Below are 23,230 nucleotides of genomic sequence, written 5' to 3' on the forward strand. Positions count from 1 at the left end.
TTGCACAGTCACCTGCCACACTAACCCTTTCATATGCACATTCTTATAAGTCCTGAGAGGAAGGTACCATTATTATCCTGCTATCACCGATGAGGTTCAGGGCATGTACATAGTGTTCCAGGATCTTGCTGACACTAAGGCCTCTACAGATCCAAGAATTTAAGCTCAAAGGCTGAGCTCTTCCCCAGTACACCAGCCTGCCTCCCTAGCCCTGACTTTTTGCCCCATTCCTGAACCTGATTCTCCTCAGCCCAGATCCTCTAGAAGTCAACTGTGAGAAGAGCCCAGATGCTAAGCCCCAAGCTTCTAAGTGTCAGTCAGATGCCCAGTTTCTGTTGAAGATTGATACCTTTTATATTCTGTCCTCTAGTCCTTGCCCTAAACAAGGATTTGTTTACCTTTCTTTTTAACCAGAGTAGTTTTTGAAAAAAATCATCTCAGGTTTCCTGCCACTAGTCAGATTATCACTGAATAAGGTTAAACATTTTAGAGAAAAGTGAAAGTGAAGTCGCTCAGTTGTGTCTGACTCTTTGCGACCCCATGAACTGTAGCCCACCAGGTTTCTCCATCCATGGGATTTTCCAGGCAAGAGTACTGGAGTGGGTTGCCATGTCCTTCTCCATAAAAGCAGCCTTTTAAATTAATATGCTAGGTGTTTCTAAATATCTCACTTGAAATGTTTTGCCTCTTACCTCTCCCATGGAAAACTTCAACAAGCTTTTTCCCTAGGACACCAATAATCGAATGCTTATGTTTGTTCAGTATTCTTAAAGCCTCTCTCAGAGCAGGAAAAAAGCAGACCTTGGGAGCTAAATTGCCTCTAGAAAGGTCTTGATATCTGAGCAGGAAACCTAAGATGTGTGTAACAGTGGAGTGTTAGTCTGTACATAGGCATGCCAATTTAACTTATTAAACTTTATTGCAATAACAAAGTAACTGTTCTTAATAATAAAAGCAGAGTGTGTATAGGCAAGAAGATGGTCTTTTCTCAGGTCAAGCCCCCTTTCTTAATGTTTCAGACCTGGGTTGGCTAGCGTAGCCTTCTAGAATGTAACATTTATCCACCAGGTGTCATTATTTACTAGTTCTGGTTAAGTCACTGGGCTGCCTCACTGGTACACTTGATGGCTGGGATCAAGGCTAGAGACAATACAAGATGAATCAAAATAGATTTAGGAAAGGACTTCAGTGTAGCTCGGGGGACTTTCAAAGACCAGTGACAGCTTTCTGATTAGATTTTAAAACCTACCGCTTCTCCTGGAAGGAGTCAGAACTAGGGCTCTCAGAATTACCCCAGCTTCCTGCTGCACTGTGCTGGACAGAGGTTTGTACCCTCACGCCTGAGCAGTCTTCCTTCCATTAAAACATGGCCATTCTGTGCCCAACTCCCCCCGCAAACCGCTCCCCCCCGCCACCACCACCACATACACACACCCTTCCAGTCTGACTCCTGGTTCAAGGACAGAAAAGCACAGTAGAGAGAGAAGTAAGTCATGTTCCTTCCTATATTGAAGGTCCCTAAAGACCCAGACTTCGGGATACAAATAACCAGAGATCATGGGGCTGGGAGAACAGGACATAAGCATGCCTGGTAGTGCCTGGAGAAAGTCTACCGGGAGGACTGAAGTAAGAAGAGGAGCCTCGAACCCTGAGCCCTTGTCTCCCCCACGCTTTCTTCAGGCCGCCACCACCCGGCAGGAGGCTGAGGTGGGCGTGGTCCGGCAGGCCCCGGCCGGCGCTCAGAGCCACCCGTTGCTGGCGAAGTCCAGGCGCAGCGCCTCCTCCTGGGCAGGGCTCAGCTCCTGCAAGGGGGAGCGGCAGGGGCCTCCGTAGTAGCCAAACCAGTCCATGGTTTTCTTCAGCCCTGGGATCCCGAAGCGCCGGGTCACCTAAGGAGCAGCACCTGTTAGAAGAGACTGGGGAGTCCCCTTCACACACACACACACACACACACACACACACACACACTTATAGAACCCAGGCATTTCACTTTCAGAAGGTTAGGGTTCCCACTCTCCTTCCCTAGTAAAGTAACCCTGCCGAATCTATGACACCCAGGGTAGACTGGGAATCCAGAAGGCAGGTGGGTGGGAGAGAACACAGGCCAAAATCTAGAATGAAGGAAGGTGCTTCCTTTGGTTTTAGAGAAATCCACCCCACTGGGGAGGAGACCAGCATTCAGTCCTCAAGCTGAGAAGGGAGAAGGCAGCTGTGCTGTGAGTCTGGGGGCTAGAGCATCTCCGGTCTACAGCCCAATTCCCGGGTACCTGACCTGGGCACACGGGTTGCGGGAAATCAGCATGGTCCAGACCTCTCCTGTTCCCACAGCAGGGTCCTCCCATCCACCCATAACTCTTCCCTGATCCCCAATTCCAAATGCTTTCACAGGGAAAACAATACATCTGTTGTCCAAAGAATAACCTTGTATCATTAACTTATCTCTGAGCAAGTTCACTTGCCTAAAAAAGGAGGGGTCTGCACAACATGATCTCTAAACTTTTCCATTGTAATGGAAGACCTAATTTAAAATCAGGCATCTTGTTTCTTTGCTTCTAGCATAGCAACTGGCTGTTTCAGGCTGATCAGAAGTGTTAGATTGGTCTTTGATTACTTAAAAAGAAGTAATTATTACTTAATGAGATTTCACTTTGAGGGAAGTAAAACCTGAGAAATACAGGCATCCTGAAGGGTAAAAATAGAAAAAAGGTTGTTTGGGGTAAAAATAATTGGGAACCACTGATGAATGACTGACATTTAGTAACTCTTCACCACTAGAGGCCAGTAGACTTTAGCAAGCTTCCTCCCAGGCCTGCTTCCAGCCATGATATTCTAATAATCTGGGCATGTGTGTGAGTGTGTGTGCTCAGTCGCTCAGTCCTGTCTGACTCTTGGATCCTATGGACTGTAGCCCACCAGGCTCCTCTGTCCATGGGGTTCTCCAGGCAAGAATACTGAGTGGATTGCCATTTCCTCCTCCAGGGGATCTTCCTGACCCAAGGATCAAACCTGCACCTCTTGCATCTCTGGCATTGGCTAGAGGATTTTTTACCACTGAGCCACTTCGGAAGGCCCAATAACTTGGGCATTTCACCCAAAACCTGAGCAGGGTGGGAAAGACGATGGAAACAAGAAGTACCTAGAAGAAAGCCTTCTTCCACAGTTGGTGTCTGAAGATCTCTGATTTGTCCCTCTTTAGACCCTGAGAAAGGGTGGAATGGTTTGGAGGTAAAAACTACGGAAAGTCCTAAATATAGCCAGGGCAAGAGGTTGGCTGGGTGGGAGGGCAGAGGAAGCACATTGTGTTCAAGCAGGGCAGGGCAATAAGGTGACATCAAGCTGCTCTTGGGGTGGCTGAGCCTACAGCCCAGGCAGCAGAAAGGTGTTCCAGGCATTCCTGAGTGTGTGCCCAGAGCTGGCACAGGATGGGGCACAAACTGAAGGGTAAGACAAGATGGCACGCCAAGGCAGTAAGCATCCTCTCTTCCCAAGGGGCAGCCCGAGCTGCTTCATCTGTAATATTAGGAGATAAAGAAAGCTACCCCATGTCACAAGAACTGGATGAGAAAAATACCACTATTATAAGCAACAAGGTTCTACTCTGTAGCACAGGGAATTATATTTAATATCTTGTGATTAAACCATAATAGAAAAGAATATGAAAAAGAATATATATGTGTGTATAACTGAGTCACTTTGCTGTATAGCAATAATTAACAATGTAATTCAACCATGCTTGGATAAAAAATAAATTTAAAAGATTCTACTATTAGCCCAGACCCCAAGGGGCCTGGAAGCTCCTCCTCTTCCTGTCTGGTGGTGTGCAGGCTCTGGGACTTTCTCTCTCACAGGGAGGGGAGTGGGAGAGCAGAGGTCCTGCCCCAGTGGAATGTTGGTATGTATAGTACAGCCTGGGGCCGGATGGGGCTCAGCCTAAAGGACTTTATTCCTGCAGTTATTACGACCTATCTATAGGGCGTCCTATGCCAGGGGAGTTTCACAGCCAGGAAAACTCAAGCTTACCTGCTCAGCTGTCCTTTCTCTACATCTGAATTAATCTGTCCCTTTGAGGTAAAGATGTAAACCGTGAGAGACATCTCGAGCCCGCCCACCACTCTACCTGCCTCACAGGCAAAACTTGACGGAGCACCAAAATACTCAGTCATGAGACGAATATTTAATGCAATATTTTTTAAAACGTAAAAATCAATGCAAAAAAAAGCCCACGATGAGCAAAGAGTCAAAGTTTTAAATAAAGGCAAGATTAACAGAACCGTGCCCAGAATCTTGTAGCCTGAGGCCATTAATTACATGTGCTCCCTATACATGTTTTGCATATTTTTAATGATAACTTTTTTTCCTAGAAGTAGATTTAGGCCTTCTATGGGGTCGCACAGAGTCAGACACGACTGAAGCGACGTAGCAGCAGCAGCAGTAGCAGCAGATTTAGGGAAAAAAGTTGGTTTGATGTGTTTGCTTCCATTCAAGCCAGGGAAGTAAAATTCTAATAAGTTATGTTTTGGGTATTAAATGGAAAAAGTGTTGCAAATGTTAATGTACCTACTTTAAAATTTTTCAGTGTTTTTTCCCAACTACTCTAATATCCTGGGAGGGAAAAATCACCGTTTAGAAAACTACCTGAAGAACTTCCCTGCTGGTCCAGTGACTAGGACGCTGGTCTCCCAATACAGGGAGCCTGGATTCAAGCCCTGGTCAGGGACTGGATCCCACACGCCACAACTAAGAGTTTGCATGCTGCAGCTAAGATTTGGTACAGCCAAATAAATAAAGAAAACTGCTTAGAGCATTCACTTCCAGGAAGATGGAATAGGTGTACTTTTCTTTATTCCCCTCAAAAAGCAGAACTAAAAAAAAAAAATGCAAAGCCCAGGACATGACATAAAAACCAACATAAAAGTCTGAAAGGCAGAGAGAAGGAAGACTGACTAGCAACCTCGGGACCCAAGAAACAGCACAGTGCCAAGCTCCTTGGTCTAGACTTGGAGCCAAAGGAGCAGTGACCCTGAAATGCCAGTAAGCAGAGACAAGAAAAGCCCCACAAAAGGCTGTTCCCTCTGGTCGAAGACAAGGAAGGGGCAGCTGAGCAAGATGGAGAACTTGTGAACAATAGTCACTCTACTCCAGCCAGATCCCGCAGGAGAGTCAGAACTTTGACCACTGCCCACCCTTAAGGAGGCCACCCTGTCAAACACACTCGAGATGTCAGAGGAGGCCACATGGGAGCAGTAAGGAAGCACTTCTACCCCTTCCAGCCAGTGAGGTATCAGCAGAGCCTAGTATGGAATTATTATTATTTTTAAACTCCCAAAATAGAAACCTCCAGGCCCAGATGGTTTCATTGAAGAATTCTAAAAAATGTTCAAAGATATAATATCAATTTTCATAATCTCTTCCAGAAAACAGAAGAGAAGGGAACATTTACCAATCAATGAATGAAGCTATATTTATCCCGATACCAAAATCAAAGACAGTCAGAAGAAAAGAAGCAAAGAAAGAAAGACGGTATACCAATATCTCTCATGAATATAGACAGGGAAATCCCTTGATAAAATATTAGCAAATGGAATTCAGCAATATATAAAAAGATTTATACATCGTGCGCCAGTGGAGTTTATTCCACTCGGATACAAGTCTGGTTCAGTATTTAAAAATTATTAATGTAACTCACCATATTAACAGGCTAAAGAGGAAATAAAACACATGATCATATGAATCAATAAAGAAAAACATTTGACAAAAGTTCAACATCCATTTATGATTTTTAAAAACTTTCTGAAAGCTAGAATAGAGGGAGAACTTCCTCAACTTGAAAAAGAGCATCTACAGAAACCTACCTCCCATTGTGCTTAACAGTGAAAGACTGAACACTTTTCCTTAAGATCAGAAACAAGTCAAGATGTCTACTCTCACTACTCTTGTTCATCTTAGTGCAGGAAATTCTAGCCAGTGCACTAAGGCAAGAAAGGAAATAAAAGGCATGCAGATCAGAAAGGAAGAGATTAAAACATGCCCTATTTATAGGTGATATGATTGTCTATGTAGAAAATCCCAAGGAATATAGAAAAAAATCTCTTAGAACGCATAAGTGAGTTTAGCAAAGTCATATATAATATGAGATAAACAAGCAAAAATCAGTTGGTTCCTATACATACTAGATATAAACATTTTATAGTGAAATTAAAAATACAATATCATTTATAGTCACTCAAAAATATGAGGCACTTAGGTGTAAATCTCTCAAAACTTGTAGAGGACTTGTGTGCCAAAAGCTACAAAATGCTGACGAAATAAATCACAGAAGGTTTACGTAAATGGAGACATAGCCTATTCAAGGATTTGAAGACAACAAAGCAAAAATGTCAGTTGTTCCCAAATTGGTGTACAAATTTAAGACAATTTCTACTGAAATCCTAGCAAAAGTATTCATAGATATAGATAGTATTTTTCTAAAATGTATATGGCAAGACAAAAGATTTAGATTAGTTAAAACAGTTTTGGGGAAGAAAAGAACAAAGTAGGAAGAGTCAGTCTAGCTGATTTCAGGATTTATTATACACCTACAACAATCAAGTCTGTGTGGTACTGCAGAGGGATAGATCAATGAGAGAATAGAGAATCCAGAAATAGACACACACAAATACACCCAGCTGATTTTTGACAAAGGTGCAAAAGTAATTCAATAAAGGAAAGATCATCTTTTCAACAGATGGTGCTGGAGCAAGTGGATATCTACAGGCCAAAAAAGAGAAAAAAAATGAACCTTGATCTAAGTCTCATACGTTTTACAAAAATTAACTCAAAATGGGTCACAGGCTTGTAAAACATAAAACTTTTAGGAAAAAGAAAAGAAAAACTTCACAATCTTGTGCTAAGCAGAGAGCTCTTAGACTTGCACCAAAAGCATAAATATAAAAGTAAATATTGATAATTAGACTTCGTTAAAATTAAAAAACTTTTGCTCTGCAAAACATCTGTTAGGAGGATGAGAAGATAAACTACAGACTGGGAGAAGTATTTGCAGATGACATTTTTGACAAAGGATTAGTATCTAGAAGGTATAAAGAACTTCTAAAACTCAACAGTGGAAAAAAAAAATCCAATTGGAAACTGGGTAAGAGACAAAAATAGACATTTCATATAAATGTCAAATAAATACATTATAAAAGTTTCAATAGCATTAGCCATCAGAAAAATGTAAATTAAAGCCACAATGAGATGTCACAACATGCCTATCAGAATGAAAAAAAAGTCACAACACCAAATGCTGTTGAGGATACAGAGAAACTGGGTCACTCATACATTTACACTGATGTAAATACAAAATTGGAGAAGGAAATGACAACCCACTCCAATATTCTTTCCTGTGAAATCCCACAGACATAGGAGCCTAGCATGTTGCAGTCCATAGGGTCACAAAAGAGTTGGACACAACTTAGCAACTAACAACAGCAAAAATACAAAATGGTACACTTACTCTGGAAAAAAGTTGGTCAGTTTCTTAAAATGATAAGCATGCAAAAATTATACAACCCACTAGTTGTGTATTTATCCCAGAAAAAATGAAAACTTATAGTCATACTAAAATCTGTTCATGAATGTTCACAGCAGCTTTTAATAGCCCCAAACTGGGAACAACCAGCTATCCTTCAACAGATAAATGGTTAAACAAAGCTGCTTCTGGCCACATTCAATAATAAAAAAGAACTGCTACTTGTGTTTGAATGAATCTCCAGGAAATTATGCTGAGTGAAAAAAAAGCAAATTTCGAAAGGTTCTAGATGATCTTATTCCATTTACATAACTGTCTTGAACTGATAAAATTATAGAAATGAAACGTATTTGTGGCTGCCAGGGGTTAAGGAGGGGGTGGGGGCAGGAGGTGAGTAGGTATGACTACAAAAGACTAGCATAAGAGATCCTTATGGTAATGGAAATATTCTATATCTCGACTACATGTTAGTCAAAATCCTGGTTTTGATATTGTGCTATAGTTTTGTAAGATGTTACCATTGGGATACACAGGGTGATGGGTAGATGGAATCTCCCTGTATTGTTTCTTATCATTTCATGTGAATCCACAGTGATACTAGAGTAAGAAGTTTAATTTAAAGTATAAATGAAAACATGTCTCCAGGGACACATGTGTTTCTTTTTGCCTGAGACTCCAGTGTGGCTCAGCACAGCACTGCCTGCACTTGACCGGCATTCCACCTTGCCTCTTCTCCTTGATTTGCCCAACACAGACTCGGGGTACACGGTGTGACTGCAGAATGGATTATTTGAGGACAAGACTCTCCTGGGAAAGCTGGGCTCTGAATACCTCCAGGCTTCCCACGCCTTTATTAACCTGTCGTTCCATTTTTCAGGATCTGGCCCCTTATAAAGCTGACATAAAGGCCCATGTTTCCCTCTCTCTAGGCAGTGTATCTCTAAGTACGGTTCCAGGATTCCCTATGTCACAATCACCCAGGACGTTTGTCTCAGTGATTATTCCTGGGCCTAAAGGAGCAGAATTTTAACCAGCTCCCTGAATGAATTCTAATGCACACTTAAGTTTGAGAACCAACAGGGCTCGACTTTGTCTGAAGTCAAGATTTTCTGGGGAGGCACAAAGAGTTTCCCACACCGGGATGTTCTCTAAAAGGCCTTTCTGAAAGAGGAGAGACCAAGGAGGGACCCCTGTGCCAGCACTGGCTCCTGTTCCAACAAGGACACAGACCACCCCCACGCTGGGCCCACGGGCTGGGAGCTCACCGCAGTGTTTGGCTCGATGAGGCGGTGCTGCAGTTTCTGGGCATCTTCCCATTGCCCTGTGAGGCAGAGTCTCTCCAGCTGGCACACCTGAGACCCCAGGACATTGGCCAGGGCACACACGCCTCCCACAGCTCCTGCCACAGGGTAAAAGGCAGAATATCAGCTAGAGGCTCCTCTCGAAGAGAATTCGAAATCCTGGTCCCCAGCACCTCTTTGTTCTTGGGAGTTAGGCTGTGGATTTTTAGGCCACCGGTGAGCCACATCTGAGACACAGTCTGTGAGTTTACGGAGTACAGATTTCCAGAGAGACCCTTGCCAGCATATTCAAAATAGAATCCCACAGGCTGAGGGGCAAGGAACAGAACCTGAAGGCTGACTCAAGGATGGTTCCATTCCCTCATCCCCCTCTCCCCCACGGTAAAGTCCCACCTGCCAGTTGGCACCTCCACACTCCTGCAATTGCCCCCTGACTCATCAGCCCTGGAAGGAGATGGCATGAATGGCAAGCCTCTGCTCTATGGAAACTGTATTCCCCCCAGTGAATTCAGCCTGGGACAGTCGTGGGGGAGGAGAATGAGCACTAGACTTAGTCAGGAGACCCAGCGTTTCCTCCCATTGGCTGTGTGAACTTCGACAAGTCATCTAACACTTGCCGGTCCTCTTTGCTCTCATCTGGGCAATGGAAACGGGCTGGCTGTGATCTCGGAAGTTCTGCCAGCCTGTTTAGTGTGATTGCAAAGCTAGTTAGGAGTGACTCAAAGCAGAGTGGCCTCAAGACTGGAGACAGAGTGGGCATTTCTCATGAGTGAATGTAACTGCTGTTTATCAAAAACCTACTGTGTCAAGGGCTATGACAGACCCAGGGCCAATGCTCTCTAATCTTCACATTTCCCTGCTTTGCCGAGTAAGAACTCAGGCCCAGAGAGGTCGTTTACCTTGCCCGGTGGTACTCAGTGAATAAATGGCAAAGCTCAGATTCCAGCTTAGATCTCCAGCCTGCAGAGCCAGTGCTATTTCCACCTACCACTCAGGAAGGAAGCATAAATGTGTCTCCTGTAACTCTCCCCTTTAGAGACTGTGACAGGGCAGAGGGGAGTTATGCAGAACCTATATCACAAGCCAAAATCTGCAGAGACCAGAGAGAACGTGAAGCAGCATTGTCCCCTGCATCGCTGGAAAAGTAACTCAAATCTCAAATCACTGGGGCTTCAGCTGATGGGAGCAGGTGCTCCCCTCCCCTCCGGGGCCCAAATCCAGTCTGAACTCAGGGACCTTGACCCCAAGCAGACAAGAGCACTTGGTCTAAATGGTAACATTCCTAGGATCCTAGACTGCAACAGAGTCTGATCAGTCAGCTGAAGATCCCCAGGCCAACCCTGCAGGCCTAACAATTAATTCTGGCCTGGGCCCAGGGAGAGAGGAAAATGCACTCCCAGACTGGTGGGAAGCGCCCCAAGGCCTCTGCCCTTAGAGGATAATTTACAAGGTGAGATTAAAGGAGCTAAATTTGTCACCTAAGCAGGGAGCTTGGGACTTAGAACAAACTGCAGGCATCCCCACTACAGGCCAGGGGATTGTTCACGGCCACCCTCCTCCGCCTAACAAGGTCACTTAGAAGCATCCACTATTCAGATAAGTAAGTGGTGAGACATATCTCTGAGGTTTCCCAGCAGGCAGGCTGGCAAAAGCCCCCTGTCCACACAGTCCTGGCCTTCAGCATCTTTCCCAGCAGAACCCAGCTGCCTGTATCATGACCACTCGTCACAGTCTGAGAGGAGTGGGAGGCCTACCTATGGCATAGCTGGCCAGTAGGAAGCCAGCTGATCCAGCCAACACCTGGAAATCCTGACTCCTGGTCTTGTGAACAATCAGCCCAATCCTGGTCACCTGTAATAACGGCCAAGCTAGTGTGAGAGCTGGGCTCACAGGCTCTGCTGCCGGCCTGGCTGGGGGCTGGGGGCTGGGCAAGTGTGGGAGAATGAGAGTCGAGGGCTCAGAGAGATGCTCCCCTTGATTCAGATGAACCCCAGAGAGCCCAGAGGACAGAGGGAACCCACACCAGAGCCCAGGACTGAAGCAGGTCCTAGAGCTGCCCTGAAGTCGGTATCAAAGGAGAAGAGAAGGAGGAGTCCCCGGCTGAGGGCCACTGCCACTCACATCACCCCCGCTGTCCTTGATGCCCACAATATTGGGGTGCTGGGAAAGCGTGACCACCGCATCCACTGGCAGGTCCAGCCCCGTGTTGGCTGGGACGCTGTACAGCACCACAGGAACTGGAGACAGGTCAGCTACCTGAGGGGTGCAGAGAAGAGAGGGGAGGCCAGCTGCCCCAGGCCTGAGGCGGTCGGAGCCTGGGTCTGTGCAGGACTGCCTGGACCGGCCCACCTCCTGGATGAGAAGTCACAGAGCTGGGCACCCTGATTGCAAGCGCTGATCCTGGGTGATACTTATGAGTGCTTTCTGTGTGCCAGGCACAGCTCCAAGTCCTTTTCGTTTTGATTGATCCAATCTTCCCTGGAGGAAGATTCATTATTCCTCCCATTTGAGGGGGCGGGAAGAGCGACACAGCAGGGTTAGGTCAGTTGCCCACAGTCACACAGCTGGTACCTGGTGGTGTCCCTCCCCTCCCCCAAGCTGCCATTCATGGGAAGTCAGCTCACCACTCTGCTCCTAGCTTCTCTCCTCCCCTCCCTGGGCAGAATCTCTGCTCTACCCAGCTTCCTCTGGGCCCAGGCCTCAAACCCACACCCCTACCTTAACCCACCTTGGTGTAGTGGTGAATGAGGGCGGCGCTGCTCATGCGGCCACGATAGTAGCAAGGGGTCACCACCATGGCGGCGTCAGCCCCGACCTGGGCCATGCTCACCGTCATCTCCACCGTGGCCTGCGTAGCTACAGGAGGAAGAAAGAAGTCTTCCCTACAGGCCATGGTGGGCGAGGGCAGGAGGGAGTGGACCAGACTAGCACCGAGGCAAGCAAGGGATGCAGAAGAGACAGAGCAAGATCTAGACTGAACCCAGCTCCAGGCCAGGGAGCCAGCCCCCACACCCAGCCACCGCCAGGCCCGGGCATTCAGGCCTCACACTCGCAGCCGGAGCCGGCCAGCAGGAGCTTGTCCTTGGGCAGGGCCTGGCGTGCGCGGCTCACCACCTCCAGGCGCTCACTGCTGGTCAGGAAGGGGAACTCGCCATTGGAGCCCTGGACAACGAAGCCTGCAAGAGAAGCAACACCTTACCATCTGCTTGTGAAAAACTGGCCATTGGTCTTAACTCACCCAGGTTCCTGTCTCCCCATCACCACTGTTTTTCGTAATTTCCTTCCCATCTTTGTCCTGAGACAGGCAGAGTGTTGTACCCTGTTGCAGTGACAGTGTTCACACCATTTTTTTGTTTTAATGAGATATTTCAGCATACCAAAAAGAATAGATAATGATATAATCCACATCAGTGTACCCAGTACCCTGACAACCTCCCCCCATCTCTTCCTCATCTCTGGCCTGTCTCAAGTGTTCATGGTTCCCATTTGTGTCTCTTTACCCTTGAAACACAAATCTGGAGCCATAAACAATATATAATAAGTTTCTTGCCTATTAAGACTATAGAAATGGAATCACATAATCTTCTGCTCTTTGCCATTCTTGCTCACCATTAAGTTTTGAGCTTTGTCCACAGCAGTACAGAGAGCCCTGATTCATTCGTTTTCATTGCTATATAATACTCTCTTGTGAAGTTAGACCACAACTTACTTTTCATTCTCCTTTTGACATTTAGACTATTTCCTATTTTTCTATTATAAACAATGCTGAAACCAACAGTTTAAGAGTTTCTCTCAGTTTAGAGACTCAGGTGTGTAATGGCTGAGTCACAAGTAAATGCACTCTCACGTGCCAGACTTCTAGTCAGCCAGTCCATATGCAGCAGCACACGGAAAAAACTGTGAGTGCTTGTTCACATCCATCCTGAGTACTGTCAGAGCAAATTCTTGCCAATTTTCTGGATGAAAAGTGGCATCTCATTATTTTATTTTGCATTTCCTGTTTTATCCAATTTGTGAGGTTTCTAACATTAGAGGTGTCAATCATTTCATATCCACAAGAGACCAGTAGAACTGATGCTCTTTAACTCAATCTAAAGGGAATGCAAAGCCATTTTCCTCTCAGCTTTTTTCATTCAACTTTCTCTTTCCTCTTCTTTCTCCTCTCCATCCCATCCCAAATTTTTTCCCTTAAATGTAGCATACAATACACGAAGATTGTTAATAAATAGAAGACTATTGGGGAGAAAGGAAAGAAAGTGGGGGCTATATTAATATACAAAATCACTGCCATATAGTTCTGACAGATATCTGATTTGGAGGTTCCTGACAGTCAAAGCTAAAAGGGAAATGTAGTCAGCTGACAGATATGTAGAAATCAAGATAAAGCAAAGCAGCTGCCCTGGAGAAACACAGATTTTCCTGGCACTGGGACCGAGAAAGATTGTTCCTGTGAGTCATCCTTAAGGGGACACAGTGCTGGTGGGGAGTCAGCTTTACACCACAAGGCTTTCTCTGTGCTGTTCACTATCCCATCAAGTCCACTGAGCGGGCTGCCAGGAGAACTTCCTGGATACTTAGCATTTCTCCCCCAGTTTCGTGTCTTGGTAACATTGCAGAGAACATCTGGAGGCAAATAGCTTTCTGCTTCTGTCAGATGATCGCCTCAGCATCAGTTCCTCCATGTCAGGCTAGGAGCCCATGGTAGAAGTCTCAGTGATTTCTGTGAATCATCCCACTCACAAGAGTTACCAACCCCAGAGAGGGCTCCAGTCCAGCCGTGACAGGACCAGTAACCTCTGGCTAAGGATTTAGAGGTCAAGCTTCTGCTCCTGCCTCCCCAAGCCCTCTTGAAGGGGGCTTCTTGATTCAGACATGTCTCCAGCCATGGTCACTCACTCCCAAGTCCCCTTTCATTCTGGTGGCCAAGTCCAGAAACCTCCATGTCCCACAGGTGGACTTGGCCTAAACAGCAGGACAGCTGGGTCTTGAGCTTGGCCAGGGGTGGGCGAAGCAGGCCCTGTGCTCCAGACTCCTAGTGGCCTCTCCTCGTTTTACTTAAGGGAGCATCCAACCCAGACCTGACTCTCAAGAAGGCAGGGAGTCCAGGCTGGGGAAGAGGAAGTGTGGTAGACCCAGGCAAGTGCTGGCCTCAGGCCCCTCTGGCTGTTGGGCAAGTTCCATCCCTCTCTGAGACTCCAGACAATAAGGGCACTAATCCTACCTTATAGAGCTGTCTTAAAGGCTCAAATGAGAAAATGTATGAGAAAAAACCTCTCTGAAGTCTGTGAAGTGATACTGCAAAGAACCCCCTCCTTTTCCTTGACCAGATGTCCAGGTTCAGGCCCAATGTGCCGCTGGGTGTGGAGGCGGGGCTAAAGCAGAGGAAAGGCCAGAACTCTGGATGGGTGGCGAATGAGGAAAGTGAGCTCTTGGGGAAGCAGGGAGCAGCAGAGTTGGCAGCCAGAGCCCAAGTTTAACTCCCAGTGTGGCCCCTCGCCAGCTCGGAACTCTTGAGCAAATAGCTTAATCAAACTTCAGCTTCCTCAACTGAAAAATGGGGGTAATTTTAGTGCCCTTTTAAAGTTATGTGAAGTTTAAGTGAGATCCTATTTACAAATGCCTACAATAGACAGAACCCAGCACTCAAGTAGCTATAGTCATTATGGAGTCAGAGGAAGTGCTCAAGCCTTAAAACTGGAAAAAGGCAACTTTCAGTCTGAGGAGGGGGACGGTGGTTGGTATGGGGGGGAGGCTGCATTCAGGGACCTCTCAGCCCCTCCAGCTCTAGAGGAAAGAGGCTCATGTCAGAAGCCTCTCTCCCTTGCCGCATGGTTACTCTGGGTGCTCTAGGAGCCAGTGTGGCCTGATGAGGGGAGTTGGGTGGAGGCTGAAGACACACAAGCAACAGGGTGACTTACTGTGGCCAAGAGGAAGCACAATCTCTTGTATGTAAGGAGCTTCCCCAGTCAGTATTACACACCTTGGCCCATCATCATTGCCACCTCCTCCGAGAAGTCTTCCTGGAATCCAGTCTTCCCTGAGCGTGTTTCCTCTGAACTTCTCTTGCCTGTTGTAGTCCTTCTCTGCTGTCTATTCAAAAATGCACGGAGACCCTCAGAATCCTTCAACCTCCCTTACCCCCACCTGTTGGGACTAGGAAAAATTTCTCCAACTGGCCTCTGCTGTGAAATGAGGAAATTGAACAGATATTTTCCTAAGTCCTCCTTGGCTTGAGGCTTTGGAGTCACTTTTCAGGCTTTTCCTCCTCCCCTTTGCTGATCTCCAAACACTCCCTTCCAGCCAAACTGACTGTCAGAGCCCCCAGACACACAACCATCTTCCTGCGGTACGCCTTTGCTCCTGCTCTTCCCTCTGCCCAGAACACCTCCTTAGTTGCAGCCCCCCACACGCTGCAAGGACCTTGAAGCCTTCCTCAAGCCCCCTCCCCACTGGACTCCACGGTGTTTTGTCCTTGCTCAGCACTAGTCTAGAAGAATCTAGGTCAAGGATGGCAGCTGCCTCACTTTGGCCTCCTCTGTGACACCTAGCACACTGCCTGTTGACCTATGCGTTAACAATTGGTAGTATAAAAGAAAAATCATCCCAAACCTGGTCTGGGGCAGAACTTTTTTGCATGATGTAATTCATAACCTCCCACTAGGAAGAAAGGAAAGTTCCTGATGAAATGCTGAAGCAATTTCCTAATGAGTTTTAATGGAATTAAGCCTTGATCTGGGAAACCAGCCACCCCCCACCCCCCAGCAGACTCTCAGGCAAGAGGCTAGTGACTGTTAACTTTTCTTTGTATCTAGTCTAACAATGATTTAACCATTCTCCTTTCTTATAAAAAATATCCTCACCAAGAGTTTATACTTGAATTGGCTCCTTAGAAGCTATTTTCCTTGAAGTACAACTGTAGTAAAACTTTGACATGAGCTCATAACTGACTTGTCCAATAATTTTTTGACTTTTAACTTGAACTACCTTCAGATTTACAGGAAAGCTGCAAAAATGGTACAGAGGATTTCTATACATCCCTCCGTCACCATACCTAACTAGAGAAGAGTGATCAAAACCAGAGGGTGAGCAGGAGTACAATACTAACTGTGGACCTTATTTGAAATTTTTGCCAGTTTGAAACATTTTAAAAGCTAAGATTCCAAAGTCATAATTAGCTAATCTGAAATATTAGGTATTAAGTTTTTAATAAGGGATTTAAGGTCTTTCAGATAAATGCACATATTTTAACGATCATTTTCAGAAGCCAAAACTCACTGCTTTTGGTTTCTGTCTAATTAGCATCTTCCAACATTTTCCAGGAGGATTGGCTCCATTTTTTTCCTAATTAAGATTTTTATTATGAAGTACCTTTCCTTCTCCAATGAAGTACCTTACACACACACATATCAACGTTTATATAGTCACTGATTAGTAGTGTCAGAAATATTCAAATACTCCTAACTGTGCTCCATAAAGTCACAATTGACAACATTTAGAGTGTTTATGGATTTATCCATTCTTTGCAATGATTCTAGGCACCTCCTTCCTGGAGTTTGAGGCCCACAGTTTGGAAACCACTGGTAAATCCATAATAGATACAAATGGTAAGAAATGTCTATGTAAAGGAGACACTGGGGGTTAGACAGTGCCCTGTAGCTGACTTTTCTCAAGTTTCCTGGGAAAGACAGCTGTCTCCCTTTAACAGCTTAACAGGGAGGTCACCATTTGCCCCAAAAATGGCTTCTTGGGACCCAGAAAGAGGTAGGGAGAGTCCCAGGCTTGCAGGTCTCTTGCACAGAGCATGTCAGGACATGTGGGAAGAGGACAGGGACAATTATGAGAGACAACAGTTCAGGGGACAGTGGGCATCAGACCAGGGAGCAGCACAGAGCAGGGATTAGGGATACAGGCTTTGGAGTCAGGGCACGCTGGGCTCTGACCCCAGCAACATCCACCTACTGTCTATGTCACCTCTGGGAAGATTACACCTCTGAGCCTCACCTGCAAAGTGGAGATAACGTAATACCTTCCTCTTGGGTCTGTGCCGTACATGACACAGAGTGTGGCATGTACTAAAAACTTAAAAAAAAAGGTGGTGGTTGGAGGGAGGAATTTCCCTGGTGGCCCAATGGCTAAGACTCCACACTCCTAATACAGGGGGCCCAGGTTTGATTCCTGATCAGAAACTAGAGCCCAGATGCCGCAGCTAAAGATCCCACATACTGCAACTAAAACCTGGCACAGCCTAAATAAATAAATAAAAAAAAATTTTTTTTAAGGCAGGGGAGTGATTGTAGTATGAGCAATGCTGCTACTTAGTAGTACTGCAGCAGTGGCAGCCCCAGCCCCAGCCACAGCAGCATAAACCAGGAGACAGAGTACATAGCCCAATACCGTGGCTCTGACGGTAGCTGGTGGGGAGGCACCAGCACGATCCCAGTGGGGGAGGGGAGAGAGCAGCACCAAGAGGACTGTAGACCTACATCCCACCCCTACTTACTTCCAACTGCACCGTACTTCCCCGCACCTCCCAGCTCCTGGCTGCTTCCTCCTCCTCTGGCGGCAGCAGGTTAGCGGGAGTTGAGCCCTGTGGAGACTTCCCATACCCAGAACCTAAGACCCCAGAAGCTAATTTAGGGATCCTTGAATCAGCCTACCAGAAGAGGACTTGGGAGGAGGAACACTCTCCCCAGAGGCTCGCCCAGACCCGGGGCTGGCCACAGAGCCTCCAGACTCAAGAGTAAGGGTATGCAAGGCTTTATTGGCTCAGCTCAGGCATTTGGCATCAGTGTGTTGCTCTCGGCTGCTCCTGGGATCTGCCTCTCCCATTTTCTCTCGGGCGTTCTTCAGGGGCCTGTGAGTCTGCCTCAGTTACCTCAATTCTCCCCAGCTCTCCCTCATCAGGGGCCATCAGGGGCAGACCCCACTCATGGAGCTGAAGGGGCCCGGGACCCCTTGTAGGGGACCTGAGGAAGAAGGCACTTGGGCAGCAGCATCTTACTCTGGGCCACATAGGTTGCCCCATCAGAGAAATGGGCCACACAGGATGCCTGTGTTTGTGTGCCAGCCCTGCGGGGGGAAGGGGCATCTCCATCTGTGGTTAGGTGGCTTTAAAGGGGTGGTAGCCCTGGGGGCTGCGGTTGGGCAGGCTGTGGGACTGGTGGTTTGGATAACCCTGGTGGCCATGGTGGCAGTGGCTGTGGTAGGTGTGAGTGTGGTTGGCGCCAGCTACGGTGGATTCCCGCTGGGTGAGGAAATTCCCCTTCAGCTTCATCTCCACCTCCTCGAGGGCCTTCAGCTCCTCCTGGTTGATGTCCTTGGTCTCCAGGTGGCCCGAGTTCTGGCAGGCTGTGGCCCGTTGCAACATGGAGTTAGCCAGCTGCTGCCCCTTGGCGTCAATCTCCTTGGTACAGGCTGCCACAGCGGCCCACGTGGCCTCCTCCGCGGACGAGGACTTCCCAGACTCCTTGTGGGTCTCTTTGGTCACGGAAGTCCCAGACATTCTCTGCTTGCTGGTGAAGGACTCCCGGTGAAGGGCCATGCCCTCGTCTCCTTGCCTCGTGGTGAAGGTCTCCACGCGAATCGTGGTGCTGGCCTCCCCGCTGCCACTGTCCGGCTGCGGAGCAGCGGCGGAGCTGCTGGGCCCGGCGGTGTTGAGGCAGGCAGTGTTGCTGGCGGCCAGCTTCTCCTCGGAAAGACGGCTAAAGTGCGATTTGATCCAACTCTCATCATTCAATTTTTCACTGTCTGTTGGCTCCTGCACCTCTTGTGAGGTCTCAGAATCTGTCTTCCTTTTCCTCTTCCTCTGCATCCACAACACGAGGCCTCCACCTCCCAGTAACAGGGCGGTCCCCAGCACCACCCTGCATGATGGTTGCTGGATGAGCTCCAAGAAGGGCTCCAGGACCCCACGCCAGGCGGGCAGAGCTAAGAGCACACTGGGAGTGGGGGAGCCCAGATGGTCTGGTTCATGCTTGAAAGGACAGGCTCTCTGAGGGTGTCTGGCAGGCAGGCCCCCCACTGCACCCTCCCTAGGATGCCCCTCCCGCCTCAGCAATGAACCTCATTGTGAGGAAGGTGGTTGAGGGGCGGGGTGGGGAGAGACCACACAATCCTTTATGTCCAACCTGACAGGAACGGCCTGAGGCCTGGGACCTTTCTCCCACTCTGCCAGTTGTTCCTCAAGTCAGTAAAAGAGTAACTTCCCCAATTCTGAGTCCCTTCTGCCTCCTGCTTGGGATCTATTCTGCAAACCAGGCCATCTTATCCTTTAGTCTTTGGTTTCTTTTCGTCCTCATCTGGTGGTCCCCAAGGGACAGAGGCTGCTGGGTCAAGCTGGCTAGGGTTGAAGGGCCTTCTTGACTGGGCTGGCATCCATTCCTTGTTGCCTAAGCCTCGTGTCTCCCCCCCGTGCGGGGCCTACCGCGCTATTGGCTCAGAGCATTCCATCTCCACTTGCAGCCACTAGCCCCATTACAGAGAGGGCCCAGAAGAAAAAGGGAGGGGCTCATTCTGAAGTAACATGAGGTCACAATTGGGCTGAGAAGGCAGAAAACATAGAATAGGCGACTTCACCCAGCCCCAGATCCCTGGGGCTCTTTCAGGATGGGGGCTGCTACCTCTTGCCTTAGTGATGCCCCTGCAAACCCAGACTTTGCCCCTACTCCTGACTCCCCTGTAAATACGCACAGCTCAGGTGATGAATGGGTGGGCTGCCTGGCCAGGTTCTTGTAGTTACAGACAACCGAGAGTCTGGCCCTCAATCCCAAATTATACCCAGGGCCTCTCAGGGTAGACAGGCCTGGGTCACTCCCAGAGACATAGACACATTTTTTTTAATGCCAAAATACAGTTATAAAAATTGTGATATTTTAAACAAAATATTTTATCTAACGAATGGCTTCAATATACACAAAAATATTAATATGACACATCACAAGAATCCATGGACTTGCCTACATAATAAGGGAATAAGACAGAAGCTTCAAGTTTTATGGGAAACATCATCTCTCTGCTCCTGCTGGAGTAGTTCTGGGGTAATTCACTAACCTCATTTGGAAATAACAATTCAAAGTTCATTTTTGAGGTTGTTTGTGGGTGTGAGTTCAGGGACAAACGGCCCTTCTGCAAAAACCCCTCCCTTTTTTCTTTGGTTATAAGTTTTATTTAAATGAATATTCTTTATTCAAATAATTAATGCAAATTAACAATGCTAAATAAATAATAAAAAGTTTCAGGGAATGTCTTCCAGAAGAATCTCTTAACTGTTCACTGATTCCTCAAAGACAGGTTCCCATCTCTTTATTTTTTTTTATTCTATCTATATTTGCTCAGTCATGACCAACTCTTTGTGACCCCATGGACTGTATCCTGCCAGATTCCTCTGTCCATGGGATTCTCCAGGCAAAAATACTGGAGTGGGTTGCCATTTCCTTCTCCAGGGGATCTTCCCGACCCTGGGATCAAAGCCAGATCTCCAGCATTGCAGGCATTTCTTTACCATCTAAGCCACCCAGGCAGCCTATTGATCATCGCCTTTTTGGAGAACCTTTAATTCATTGCAGGACGCCATGGCAATGGGATGTGTGATGGTTCCCTCCTCTGCCCCTGAAACCTGGCTGCAAAAAGAGGCAAAGATCCAGCAAGAGACACACAGATTTTCGAGCTAAAGTGGCTCATTGCCCCTTTCCCAGGCATTCTGACTGCATCCTGGGAGCTGTGACAGGGCCATTATAGCCCAATATTCTCTGTGCCACGGCCTCAGGTTTGGGCTCCTTAGAAGAACTGCATTGAACGCTGTGGCCCAGTTCTCATTCTAAAATGAGGAAACCGGATTAGAGAGTTTCAGTGGTTTTTCCAAGGTCGTAACAGGCAGAAACATACTCCTACAAGTCTTCTAACCCTGGATGTTGGGTTCTTCCACACAGCGCCCTGCTCCCACGTGTGTGGGGGTAAGAGAGAGCTGAGGTGAGAGCAGACGCCTGCGTAGGTTGTATGGGAAATGGACCAGTGGCTAGTCTGCCAGTCATGGCAGCCATGCTCCCAGGCACCCCAGTATCCCCTGCAGGAGTGAATGGGGTAGGGGAGGGGAAGGAAGGGTACAGAGAAGAGTCTGGGGTGCACACAGACCCCAGATCAAAGTCCACCCTCCCCACCCCTGCACTAGAGTGTCCTTGAACCTGGGAGGTGAGGCCAGTCTTCTCTCAGAGATTCAAGGAGCTTCTTACTTTGTTTCAAGAGAATCAGGCCTCAGCTCAAACCTTCAGGCTCCAGTGAGCTGGGCCCCAGCAGAAATATCCTTTGTGTCACTGCTCAATGTGGGCATCCACAGGGCACTCACTGTGTCCTAGGGAAGGGTCACATCGCCTGAGCACAGAGATATGAAAGGGGTCTCCGCTAGGCCACGGGTGCTGTCACAGTGCGTCTCTGCCCACAGTGGCGATCATACTGTTACTCTAATCAGCGCCATCGTTGGAGTCCATGCCTGCTAATGTATATCACCCTCCACAGTTTACAGCATGCTCTCACTTGCATCCTCTCAGATTCTTCTCCCAACCCTCCTATGATGTGGCCATTATTACTCCCACATGTCAGATGGGGCAACTGAGGTCTGGAGAGATTTATCTCACAGCTAAGTCGGTGGTTGAGCTGTGGTTTGAATCGAGAGTCCATGTTCTGAACTGCTCCACTGTATCACCCCGGTCAGAACCACTCCATTCCCAAGTTGGTGCTGTGTGTGCTAAGTCACTTTAGTTGTGTCCAGCTCTTTGTGACTCCATGGACTGTAGCCGGCCAGGCTCCTCTGTCCATGGGATTCTCCGGGCAAGAATACTGGAGTGGATTGCCAGGCCCTCCTCCAGGGGATCAAACCTGTGTCTCTTGTGTCTCCTGCATTGGCAGGCAGGTTCTTTACCACTAGCGCCACCTGGAAGCCCTGGGAAGTTGGGGCTGACCAGGGTCTATCTGTTGGAATCTGGTCTGGGGGGGAAATTCATGGGTCGGCAGTGGAGTAAGCCGAATGTGACCATGCAGCCTGACCTGAGTTCAAATCCCACCTCAGCCACACCTCAGCTGGAGTGACCTTGGGCAAGGGATCTCATCAGTGTGAGCTCCAGCTTTCTGGCTGTGAAATGGAGTGACAGTGCCTTGGGGAACTGCCATGGGTGCCGGATAGGGTGGGCGGGGCGGGATGATGGGCAGGACTTGCCCCTTCTATCTTCGTTTATATGCCTGGGCTGCATTGCATGTTGAGTGTCACAAATGTGATCTGTCCCTGATCTCAGAGAGGGGAGGCCCCTGTGTAAAGGGGGAAACGAGTCAGAGGGTGAAGAACGGGAATTAATCTGGCCAAAGGAGGCTTTGCCCAGAAGAGGGTGCTGACAAGGCTTTGGGGGAGATGATCTTTATTCCAAGATCACAGGCCAGCAGTTAGATTCCTATCTGCCTCCTGACCCCAGACCAGTGCCCCCCTGCTCCTCTCCTGTAATGGAATGACCCCCAGGGTACCCGACTGTCCGTGAACAGCTCCACAGAGCCTGTGTACCCTTCTCTGGTCGCTGGCTGAGGAGACCAGGGTCATTCACACCCCTCCAACTCCCCCAGTGGACAGATCCCACTTACCTCGGAAGGGAAGGGTGCCCAGTTTATGCAGATTCTCCTCCAGTTTCCCATAGTCCACCTCGGCCGTGGCAGTGAAAGGGGTGGTCACAGGTGGGTAGATGCCTGAGAGGTCCATCCCCCTGCCCTCCCCTGAGGGCCAGCCCCTCAGGGTCCTGGACAAGACCCTGCTCAGCCCTAGCCTCACAGAGGACCAAACTCGGGGGACCAGCATCTCTGCAGGAGGCTCGAGATCAAGCTGGTCTCTGCCCTCGGGGGATGCTGGGTTTGGACTCTTTCCTACCCCTGTTAATGATCAACGTTCTGAGTTAAAAATTTGCTGCCCCCTGCCCTGACTTGTTGGCCCTCAGCAGGCCCAGGCTGGGTGTTTCCAGGGTCAGAGCCTAGGCCTATGGTTCCAGGGAGGTCCTCCCTCCCCCTAGAGAGCCTCTGGAGAAATGCCACAAGCCTGTGTCCTCTGGCCAGACAGAGGACTGGTTCCTGGGGTCTTGACACTAAAGGTTGCCTCCAGTGGGGCCTGGGCCCTCCTCCCACAGTTCCCAGCCCCAAAGCCAGGAGCCAGGCTGGCTTCCTGTCTTCTGCTTGGCAGTTGCAAGGTTGGCTGAGCTGACTGGCTGAGCCAGCCCGCCCCTGTGGGAGGTGCCGCCAGCGGGGTGAGAAGCTGCCTGGGATCTGCCGCCCCTTGACTGCCCCACACCCCTGCCAAGCTCCTCCTGCCGAGCCTGCCACATGATAGGCCTGCACTGGGCATACACAGCCCCACTGGAAAGCTGTCACCATGAGGGGGCCCCAGGAAGAGTGCATT

General features: G+C 48.3%; 2 protein-coding genes across 4 annotated transcripts; both read right to left on the reverse strand.

The window, feature by feature from the left end:
• Positions 1–900: 900 nt before the first annotated feature.
• Positions 901–23,020, reverse strand: HOGA1 (4-hydroxy-2-oxoglutarate aldolase 1). 3 transcript variants are annotated; one of them, XM_027528453.1, is made up of 8 exons: positions 22,429–22,517; positions 14,789–14,898; positions 11,856–11,984; positions 11,537–11,664; positions 10,930–11,064; positions 10,563–10,659; positions 8,773–8,906; positions 901–1,889 (listed from the first exon to the last, which is right to left on the reverse strand). In XM_027528453.1, the coding sequence occupies exons 2-8, from the start codon at positions 14,802–14,804 to the stop codon at positions 1,740–1,742; spliced, it is 789 nt and encodes a 262-aa protein (XP_027384254.1). In that variant the 5' UTR covers positions 14,805–14,898; positions 22,429–22,517; the 3' UTR covers positions 901–1,739. The 3 variants fall into 3 exon arrangements, with proteins under 3 accessions (XP_027384254.1, XP_027384252.1, XP_027384253.1); XM_027528451.1 differs by lacking the exon at positions 14,789–14,898 and having other exon boundaries at positions 22,429–23,020; XM_027528452.1 differs by lacking the exon at positions 14,789–14,898 and having other exon boundaries at positions 10,930–11,060; positions 11,533–11,664; positions 22,429–23,020.
• C26H10orf62 (chromosome 26 C10orf62 homolog) lies at positions 14,905–20,171 on the reverse strand. Its single transcript, XM_027528456.1, has one exon. The coding sequence runs from the start codon at positions 18,617–18,619 to the stop codon at positions 17,909–17,911; it is 711 nt and encodes a 236-aa protein (XP_027384257.1). The 5' UTR covers positions 18,620–20,171; the 3' UTR covers positions 14,905–17,908.
• Positions 23,021–23,230: the final 210 nt, after the last annotated feature.

The sequence above is a fragment of the Bos indicus x Bos taurus genome, chromosome 26 (genome assembly GCF_003369695.1).
Source record: "Bos indicus x Bos taurus breed Angus x Brahman F1 hybrid chromosome 26, Bos_hybrid_MaternalHap_v2.0, whole genome shotgun sequence".
Lineage (NCBI taxonomy): Eukaryota > Metazoa > Chordata > Mammalia > Artiodactyla > Bovidae > Bos > Bos indicus x Bos taurus.

Bases quoted from the DNA above. Each gene is read 5' to 3' on its own strand.
- C26H10orf62 (XM_027528456.1), bottom strand. From the start codon at position 18,619: ATGCAGAGGAAGAGGAAAAGGAAGACAGATTCTGAGACCTCACAAGAG.
- HOGA1 (XM_027528451.1), bottom strand. From the start codon at position 22,639: ATGCTGGTCCCCCGAGTTTGGTCCTCTGTGAGGCTAGGGCTGAGCAGG. The intron at 11,065-11,536 runs GTGGGTTAAGGT...TGCACCCCTCAG, and splicing joins TCATTCACCACTACACCAAG to GTAGCTGACCTGTCTCCAGT. The intron at 1,890-8,772 runs GTGAGCTCCCAG...GCTGCTCCTTAG, and splicing joins TCATCGAGCCAAACACTGCG to GTGACCCGGCGCTTCGGGAT.